The 10,000-nt window shown below is 49.6% G+C and overlaps 2 protein-coding genes across 2 annotated transcripts in view; one reads left to right on the top strand and one right to left on the bottom strand.

Annotated features, from left to right (window-relative positions):
* Positions 1 to 5,620, top strand: part of LOC310816609 (aryl-hydrocarbon-interacting protein-like 1) — a gene marked incomplete at both ends in the record, with an annotated part of 10,757 nt that extends 5,137 nt beyond the window's left edge. The window contains 6 exons of the mRNA XM_083686861.1: positions 92 to 315; positions 511 to 759; positions 1,222 to 1,363; positions 2,067 to 2,486; positions 5,222 to 5,295; positions 5,597 to 5,620. Coding sequence (XP_083542987.1) covers positions 92 to 315; positions 511 to 759; positions 1,222 to 1,363; positions 2,067 to 2,486; positions 5,222 to 5,295; positions 5,597 to 5,620 — 1,133 coding nt within the window. The remainder of the gene's footprint in view (positions 1 to 91; positions 316 to 510; positions 760 to 1,221; positions 1,364 to 2,066; positions 2,487 to 5,221; positions 5,296 to 5,596) is intronic.
* A 1,418-nt stretch (positions 5,621 to 7,038) lies between these two features.
* The window catches only part of drp2 (dystrophin related protein 2), a 38,085-nt gene continuing 35,123 nt past the window's right edge, over positions 7,039 to 10,000 (bottom strand). The window contains 4 exon segments of the mRNA XM_083686796.1: positions 7,039 to 7,115; positions 7,420 to 7,506; positions 7,916 to 8,033; positions 9,326 to 9,566. Of these exon segments, the coding sequence (XP_083542922.1) occupies positions 7,096 to 7,115; positions 7,420 to 7,506; positions 7,916 to 8,033; positions 9,326 to 9,566 (466 nt within the window). The 3' untranslated portion in view covers positions 7,039 to 7,095.

The raw sequence follows: 10,000 nt of genomic DNA on the forward strand, positions 1-10,000 counted from the left end.
TGCAGCGGTTCTTGATAATGCATCTTTATCTTAATAACCATGCTGTCTATTTCTCCCTCCCTCTATTTTTCTATCTATCTATCTCTTCCAGACAATGTAAAGGCGTATTACAAGAGGGCCAAAGCCTATGTTGCCGTGTGGGACGACAAGGCGGCCCGCAAAGACTTCAACATGGTGGCCAACCTGGACGTAACGCTGGCCCCTCTGGTCCACAGAGAGCTGAAGAACCTCTCTGGCATCATGAGGGAGAAGTACTGGGAGGAGAAGGACAAGTACTGGAACATCCTTGAGAAGGAAAAGAAAGAAGACGAGGAGGAAGAGAAGGAGGAGGAGGAGGAGGAGAAGATGAAGGAGAAGGAAGAGAAGAAAGAGAGTGAAGTGAAGGAGGAGAAAACGCATGATGCTGAGAGTAAGACGGCAGCCACCAAGGTCGATGAGGAAGAGAGAGGCGAATTTGAATTCTTATGCAAAGATGAGTCAGCCTCCAAAAAGGGGAATGACAATACGCAGGAACAGAGTGTGAAGGCTATCGCAAAGGACGAAACAGCCAATAAGAAGACAGCAAGCAGTGCGGAGGCCCAGCCGGAGACCAATCAGAGAGCTCCGTTGGTGACGGAGGGGAAGGACTGGCAGCAGATGTTGCGGCTGACCATGTTCCTCCAGGGCGAGGGCAACTTCCTGATTAAAGAGCATCACTACGACGAGGCTGCTGGGAAGTACAAGGAGGCCCTGGCGTACGTGGACTTCCTACAGAATAAGGTCAGATTCCACACTGGCACGTACTGCACACTCAGTCAGAAGTGTGTTCACTCGGTGGTAGGTACATCAAGTGTCCTCCTCGGTCTGTGAGACCAGCTGGGTCGTATAACTGTCGTCTGGTCCAAGCCTTCTCTCACTCCATTGTGTTCCGTTGTTGCCACTCCACTGAAGCAGCATCATTGTAGGTTAAGAAAACAGGGAGAGGAGAAAGAGGGCTAAAAATAACAGATACCCTTAGAGATTTCGGTGTGACAGCGCTTACCCAAGCATCTCTCTCTCTCTCTCTCTCTGTGTCAAACTCTCTCTCTTTGCTCTTTCTCTCTCTCTCTCCCTACCTCCTCTTTTGTATTCCTGTCTTTCTATCCCTCCCCACGTCTCTCTCTCTCTCTCTCTCTCTCTCTCTCTCTCTATCCCCACTTATCCCCCCCCCCCCCCATCTCTCTCTGGCTCCCTGCTCAGGAGGTGGACTTTAGAGGGGAGGACTGGGAGTCTCTGGAGAAGGTGCGTCTGCCGCTCACTCTCAATCTCTGCCAGTGCCTGCTGGAGCTGCAGGACTACCAACAAGTGGTGGAGCTCAACAGTAAGCTGCTCAAGAAACACAGAGGTATGTATGTACAGTATGCATAGATAGCTAGCCACCACCACATCAGCCTATGGCTATGGGGGAGGGAGGGAGAGAGAGAGAAAGAGAGATGGAGAGAGAGAGAGAGAGAGAGAGTGAGAGGGAGAGAGAGAGAGAAATGGGCGTCAAACCTGGCCTGTTCCTCTTCTCAGTTCAGCTGGCTAATCACCTCAATTGTGAGCTGAATGCTCTCCATCTGTTGTACAAATACCTGGCCTTGGGCATGCTCCATCCTTTTGTTGTTCCTCGCAATTGTTTTTTCAATCTCTCCATCTTTTTATGGAAAGCAGAGGAAACATTGCACCACTGCACTCGTCAAAACATTGTTGCATCATTCCCCGTTATTGAGCTTCCTCTCCCTCCCTTGACGTCTTCCCTTCCCGTGAACTCCACAGTCAAAAGTCAAGTTCACTGTTTTCTTTTGACCTGAATTATTAATGGAAGAGCCTTGTGTGATACGGGGGTTCTGATAGTTCCCCTCTGTCTCCCTCCACGTTTCCTTTTTCTTTCTCTTCTTCCCTCACTACTTCTCTCCTCTCTCCCCTTTTCTTCCGTCGCTGCACCTTCCCCCTCTTGCTCTCTGTTCACATCCATCTCCTCCCTTCCTCTCTCCCCCTCTTCCCCCCCCCCCCTTTCTTATTCTATCCACCCCTCCCCTCACTCTTCTGTCCTCTGCCCCCTATAGGTAACCTGAAGGCGGTGTACCAGCGAGCCCGGGCCCACTCTGCCCTGTGTAACGAGGAGGCGGCTCGTAGGGACTTCACCACAGTGGAGAGCCTGGACCCTACGTTCAAACCCATCATTCGCCAGGAGATGAAGAGGCTCGGCGAGCACGTCCGCTCCAAGCACGTCGGCCAGAGGAAGACCTACCTGGAGACCACTGAGGAGAAGTGGGGCCCGGTGGGCAGCAAGGCCAAGGCAGGCGAGACAGGAAAGAAGGTGATGGTGAAGAAGAGAGAGGGACAGGGAGAGGAGGGGAGTGTGACGTGTGCAGGGAACTCAGCCTCCACTGCCCTGAAAGAGGGAGGGGGTGACGGGGTTAAAGAGGAGACGGAGCACAATGGAAAGGGAGAAGATGAGAGCGCGATGGGCAGAGAGGGAGGGAGTGATGGAGTGAGAGAGGAGGAGGAGGAGAAGGCCAGCACTAGTGAAAAGAAAAGCGAGTGTGTTGAGGTCCAGGGAGAAGAGCAGGCGGTGTCAGATAATGGAGAAGGAGATAGAGATACAGATCCTGCACGACCCACTGCAGTCAGAGATAATGTAGTAGGTACCGAGAGATCAGGGACGGATAAGGGTGCAAAGAAGGTCAACTGCCAATCAACACAGCAGCTATCCCAGGAAAGCACAGGGAACAAAGGCACCAATGATAACACAGGGAGCTGCGGCATTCAATCAGAATCATCCAATAGGAGTTCATTATCTGGTGCTAACCCGCAGGGCACGGGGGAAGCCGGGGAGAGAGCCAGGTTAGAGACACAGGCAGACAGGACGAGCATGGCGGAGGCAGGGAAAGGCAAAACAGATGGATGCAGCGAAATAGAGGGAAAGAGTTGTGATAAACAGACTTGTCCACCTGAGGTGGCCACCAGAACCAAGCCTCAGGAGATATCAGGAGATATCGATCACACTGGTAAAAAGTCCAAACGTAAACAGAAAAAGAAAAAATAAGACACCGAACATTATGTTGACATCATTTTCTCGCTCCCATAATTCAAACTTGATAGCTGGAGGCACACAGACGACAAGCAGACATTGTGTATACCAAATACAAATTTATTTCTGTACACAAAGAGTAGAAAGCAGCCAGTAACCCACTCGTTTTTAAAAAAGCCTTTCTTTCCACAAACATTTTATACAGGTTAAAAACAAGGGAGGAGACCAGGGAAGTATGGGAGTACAGTTGTACGCTATGAATACTAACTAAACAAATAAATGAAACTAATGAAACATCAGACAAACAAATTGATCAGTAATGAGGCATAATAATGTTGATTAAAAAAAACAGAACCTAGGTCAGTTGAACAGACAGGAAGTATAAATGATGAGCAGCAGCGCTGTCCCCGGTGGGTGGGAGGAGACATGCGGCGGGCGTAGGACACGCTAGTTACAGCCCCACTAGGAGGTTAAGTGATTCATTGCCCTGCCATGTCAGAGAATATAAACAACCGCCGCTCCGTCCTCCTAATGAGCCCCAGTGCATTGAACGCAGCATGGGGGAATCTGTTGTTTAACATGGAGGAGTAATGAGAACGCTCGTTAGTGGGCTGACCCGCTGTATATATATTTATGTAGCCTCCTGTGGTCACGGTGCAAGGTTCTCTAGTCTAAAGCCAAAGTAGATGCTTCTCCAGAGAGCTCTTCTCTTCAATCACCATGAAGACGTTTTGACTGGTCTGTCTTATCACGCTCTGGGGGGGCGGGAGGCCGCCGCAAATGGTGTTTCTTGAGCTTCTAGAACATCACAGAATCACGTGACTACAGAGGGATGTGGACAGAACAACATGGGGTTTCTCAGCCCAGAGACATCCTTTTCATGGCCGTCCACAGAGGGCTACAACCACAACCACAACAACAACAACAACAACAACAACAACAACAGTTGTTTATATGCTTCTGAGAACCAGCGGGGCGCAACAGAGAGCTACAGAGCAGCACTACTGAAAAAAAAATATGGATAGAAGTCGATGGGCTCTCTGACAAGCCACTTAGACTGCTGTAGTGGTGTAATAATGTATGGTACCCTCCCTATGGGTAGCACTTTCTTTATCTCCTCCATCAGCTCCTGTTTTTTTAGATACAGTATCCTACAGAGGGAGAGAGAGGGAGAGGGAGCTGAGAGACTGGAGTAGAATAGCTGCATGTGTTCCCAGCCACGGGGAAACAGCGACATGTAATGAGATGCATTAATGACAATAAAGACATGCTAAAAGACTATAAACAGGATGCGTGTTGAATGTTTGTTTGTTTAACGCGAGCTGTTTGCTTTGTTGTCAAAGAAAAAAGTGACATTTGAAGGAAACGCTGCTCGCTGCCTGACTACTTGGTGGGGATAAAAGATGTTGATGTTAATGACTATGTATGCCAACAGTGGCAGGCTTTGTCAGTGAGGTGGAAAGGGGGGGGGGGGGGGGGGGGAGGTATGGAAACTCATTCCCATATGGTTATTAGCATTTCCATTATGAGCAGCGCCCCACCTTTCTGACTTGCAACCTACAGCGCTGCGTCCTTGGGGACAGTTCCCTAGCAACGGCATCAAAACAAACAGACGGCGCAGCGCTGAACGGATGTCAAATGTGAACGATGCGCCTGGGGGAAGCCTAACGAATGCAGGATGGGATTCCAGCTCAAATCTGTGCTCGGCAATAAGGTCAGAGAGAAAGGGAAGACAAATCCAAACTGCACGCTGCACGCTGCTCCCTGCGACTGCTGGTATTGTAACTTTACTGACAAAACACAGAGAGCATCTCTTTTTTTCCAGCAACCTCCCGTCTCCAATCTGTCTCTTTCAGGAGAGTTGCTGCGGCAAGCGCATCAAAGTGCATCGCTCCATTCAGCCCATGAGCGGTAACCGCTGTGTTTTACACCTCCATGCCTCTCCCCTCTCTCGTCCCTCAGATCCACTCCGCTCCCGAAGCGCCTTCCACACAGCAGCCTCCCTCTGCCTTCCACACAGCAGCCTCCCTCTGCCTTCCACACAGCAGCCTCCCTCTGCCTTCCACACAGCAGCCTCCCTCTGCCTTCCCTGCACTCGTCAAAGCCCGATTGGACCAGAACCTTTGAACTAGTCTCTCAGGTGCAAGGCCTTCTCCTACGCTGTGAAATCCTCCTGTCCTTTCTCAGACAAACCGACGGTGCTCCGCGGGTCTACGCCACAGGACAGAGACACGTCCCCTGAACACGTCGTTACGGCGACGGTAACTCAGCTCCCACTGACGCTCTGAATGTCCTGCTCTGATTGGGAGAACGCGGAGTGGTAAAAAAAAGGCCTTTAGTCTGACATTTGGTGCTCAGCCGGATGAGTCAGAACCATGAAGGGAAGAGAGGCGTGGGAGGGAGAGGCAGGGCCGACTCCATTCATAAACAGTTGAGGCAGCAGACCAAACAGATACACAACAATTGGTCCATGGGGCTCTGTTTGGGATTAAGGCAAGGAGACTGCTCTGTCTAGAGTGTGTCATGTGACCCTGGTGCGGTGGATGGCCCAATCCCAATCAGACCTCCGGCTCCAAGATGAGATAGGTGGGAGCAACATGTTGAAAATTCTACCTAGCCTATCAGAGGTCAGGGTGGACTTACCACCATGTTGCTTATACCTATCCACTCACTTCAGATCTACATATAGTAAGGTGCAGGGGAGGCTGGTGGAGGTGGAAATCGGACGGGCTAATTGTAATGAATAGAAGGAGGAATGGTATCAAACCCGTGTCTGTGGGCGTAGAGGAGGGGGAGGCCCAGCCTATAGCAGCCCTCTCCTCATGGGCACACAGCGGGGGTGAGAGCACACAGAGGAGACCCAGTGTTTAAGGGCAGATACTTCCTCAACAACACACACTGAGCCACACAAATAGGCTTTGTCTCGAAACCTTCTCCCTGTGCGGCAAAGAACTGTAAAATTGCAGTCAAGATTCTTTCCCATGTGAAGCTTTTGTGAATGGCTGTGTGTGTGTGAGTGTGTGTGTGTGTGTGTGTGTGTGTGTGTGTGTGTGTGTGTGTGTATTTTGTATACGTGTGTGAACATGTGTGTGTATAAGTATGGGAGTGCGTGTCAGTATTGGCATGCGTGTGTGTGTGTGTGTGTGTGTGTGTTTTGTATACGTCTGTGAACATGTGTGTGTATAAGTATGGGAGTGCGTGTCAGTATTGGCGTGTGTGTGTGTGTGAAGTGCACTCCCTGTGAAGGTGAAGCTGGAGCCATGCGAGGGAGATCAAGTTCAGAAAGATTAGAGGAACTGTGTGTGCAGAAGGGCTTGGCTGGCGGTACTTTGGCTGTCTTCAATAAATCATGAGTTTTACTGATGACGTGTCAGTCCCACAGAGTAAATAAGCTTGTTGTGGGTCTGCTCTGCTCTCTGTGCGCCCGAGCACAGCCGCATGAAATGCAGCCAGCCTGGACCAAATCAGGTCAACACTGGTGTGCATGAATGACCCGGGAAAAGGAAAGAAGAAAAAAAAGAAGAAGTTTGAAACACATTTGAGATGAAAGGAAAAAACTCAAAACACAAACACTAGGGTTACTGGTACTTGACAGAACAAGGGGAAATTCTCACTCCGTTTTGCATTGTGTAAAAATCCTATTTGTGGAAGGTCCTTGTTGTGCTGTATAGTGATGTAAAGCTTCACACCTTGGATGACTACACAGATGCTGGTTAGCACAGTGTCTTGGCTGGGCAACGTTAGCCCTTAGCTGATCAGCTAACAGTCTCACTGTCTGGGCACTACCGTTAGCCTTCCTTAGCTGGTTAATACAGTGTCTGGTTATGCTACTAACGTTAGCCGTAGCTGGTTAGCTTGCACAGTGCGTGGCTTGGTGTTAGCATTAGCCGTTTAGCCTTTGGTTCCACATGGGCTGTTAGTGCACAGAGGTCCGGGAGCGAGGGTTTAGCTCTGGGTGAAGGGCCTGGTGCAGTCTAGCGTGGATGGCAACCATATGTGGCTCAGGCAGGCCATCAGGCATCCCAGTAGGCTTCTCCCTGCACTCCAGGCCCCACCCTGGGCTAGATGAGTGATGTGGTGCCTGGAAGAGGAGAGGGACAGAGAAAAAAAGAGGAGAACATTTTAATTAATTTAATTAAGAATCAAGATTTTTTTTTCTAAACTATACTAAAATACAATGTTGACAATGTTGTTGTTAGTCTATGGATGTGAAGGAAGGAAGCCTGACAAAGCTCCAGAGTGGTTTAGATGTTCCTCTCTTTTTCCATGATATGAAACAGCGTATATATCCTGTACTTAACTCATCTCCCGCATGTGCATCCATATAACCTTTACTGTGGATGGATCAACCTCAGGTGTGAATGGCTGGTTGGGTTTGGACTCACCAGGCTCTGAAGGGAAGACGTTCCTCAACTGCTCGATGACCTCCTGCAGCTGCAGCACCGTGTCCTGCTCATGGTCCATATCGTCCCCTGGAACACAGACCACGTCAGGGCATGGGAACAGTCAAACAGCACCCTCCTGACACAAACCTTCCTATTGTGTCCAAATAGAACTCCAATTATATCAAATCAAATATTGTTACGTACATTACAAACAGCCGTAACTGACAGGGAAATGGTTTGGGATCATGCTCCTTTGCTCAACAACCACAGTTAGCAACAATGAACAAGTCAACAATACATATAACATAGTCAAAGTCCCACTGGTTGATTCACGTTACTGTGATTATCATATACCCTAATGGCAGGTGAGGCTGTTGGAGGTAGAAATCGTAATCATTCCGTTCTATGCATGACAATGAGTCCATTCTCCGATTCCAACCTCTGCCAGCCTCCCCAGCCTAATGTTTTTTACTTTTTCAATTCAACCCAAACTCACCTGCTGCCTCTGTGTCTGTGGTCTCTCTGCTCTGTGACCCCCCCTGGTGGCCACCCCCGGACACAGGCGAGGACAGGGACGAGGGTTCCGACCCGTTTGCCTCAGAGTCGTCTTTGGGCTGGTGGGGAAAATAAAAGGGAATCATCCTTCCCTTCTACAGCAACCTCCAGAAAACCACCAAGTTGTTAGGGTAAGTTTTTTTGGGTTGAAATATGGGCTTCGCTCACTTACTGAATAAGTTCAAAACTATTTCAGTGAAATCGAAGGCTGCATTGACTGCATTGGAGGTTGCTTCCCATTCCACAGCAACCTCCAGAAAACCACCAAGGTGTCTGGTTTCGTTTTTTGGGGTTGAAATATGGGCTTCGCTCACGAACTGAATAAGTTCAAACTATTTCAGTGAAATTGAAGGCTGCATTGACCGCGGATTCAGACCCAGTTCTACCGAATTGTTCAAAGGCAGATTCTGAGAGGAAAGTGAAGCAGAGGCCAGGGAAGACTTCAAAGGAAGAGTTTTCATGTATACATATTAAGAATACTGTAAGTATTATTTGAGAGGCCTGTACTTCAACTTTGGCCGTAGATGAGAGGAGACAGTTCAATACACCACCCACGTGATACAGAAACCTTAAAGCTTTATACAGCTTGGTATTCTGTCCCTCTGTCTACATCCCCCTCTCTCTCTCTCGACTTAATATTTTCTCTACAGTGTCAATCTCTTTTCACTCTATTCCCAATCTCCAAGTCTTTGATCCTTAAGAAATGTCACTTACTCTCCACCCCCTCCCTCTCTCCCTCTCTCTCTCTCTCTCTCTCTCTCTCTCTCTCATTCCTGTTCACCGACAGCAGCATCATATATTCTGTCAATCCCCTCAATCTCTCTCTGCTTCCCTCTCTCACTCATCTTAGCTTCAACAGGTACTATTTTACCTGTTAATAAATCCCTTGAGTCCACCTCCCTCTCTGCCTCTCATTACATGCAGAAGTACCCCTATTTCTGACCCTATTTCTGACCCTATTTCTCTCATCCCTGGTCTCCTCTAGTATCTTCCCTTTCCTCTCTCTATCTCTAACTGTAGAAATAACTCCCCTAGTATCCCTACCTGCAGCAGTAGCTCTTGAAGCCTATCTACCTCCCCCCAACTCCCCCCTCCTCCCCTACCTGCAGCAGTAGTTCTCATAGCCTCTATACCTCCCTCTGCCTCCCCCCTCCTCCCCCTGCCTCCCCCCTCCTCCCCTACCTGCAGCAGTAGTTCTCATAGCCTCTATACCTCCCTCTGCCTCCCCCCTCCTCCCCCTGCCTCCCCCCTCCTCCCCTACCTGCAGCAGTAGTTCTCATAGCCTCTATACCTCCCTCTGCCTCCCCTCTGCCTCCCCCCTCCTCCCCCTGCCTCCCCCCTCCTCCCCTACCTGCAGTAGTAGTTCTCGAAGCCTCTGCAACTGAGAATCCAGCTGTTTGTTGTGGTCCTCCAGGATCTGCATGCGGGTCTCCAGGCGGGTCTTGTGCTGGCGGAGGACCCTCGCCTCAGCCAGGAGCTCCTCGTCCTGCTGGTCCTCCACGGGTGAGCCGGGACCCCCCTCCGTCAGCTGGGGTGACGCCGCCGCCTCCTCGTGCTTCCACTTCAGTCTCCGGTACTCGCCCTGCAGCACCCTGGGGTGGGGAGAGGACAGACCGCCGCGAGGCTCCGTTAGCATCTGACAGGAGACAGGATGATTCAGTCGGCCGGCACACTCATAATGAGCAAACTATGTATTGTTTTTGTCTGGTTAGCTACAATATACGTTGCAGTAGACTACACAGGATGGACTATAGCAGCATAACAAACAGAACAGAACTAGGTCAAGGTACTACTCAAAGGGTACGTGTGTGCGTGCGTGCATGCGTGCGTGTGTGGGTGTATCTGTTATTAATCTAGCTTTATTCACTTATTATTCATGAAGGACAAAACAAGAGCAAATGAATGTGTGTGGGTGGGTCTGAAAGGTCGGGATCACGCTGAAGAGAAGAGAGTTATTTAGTTGAATCATACATATGAAGGTCGTCTCTCGTTCGAAATAAAGTGGATATGGAAAAAAACATTTTAG

This window comes from Argentina silus, assembly GCF_951799395.1.
Source record: "Argentina silus genome assembly, chromosome: 15".
Lineage (NCBI taxonomy): Eukaryota > Metazoa > Chordata > Actinopteri > Argentiniformes > Argentinidae > Argentina > Argentina silus.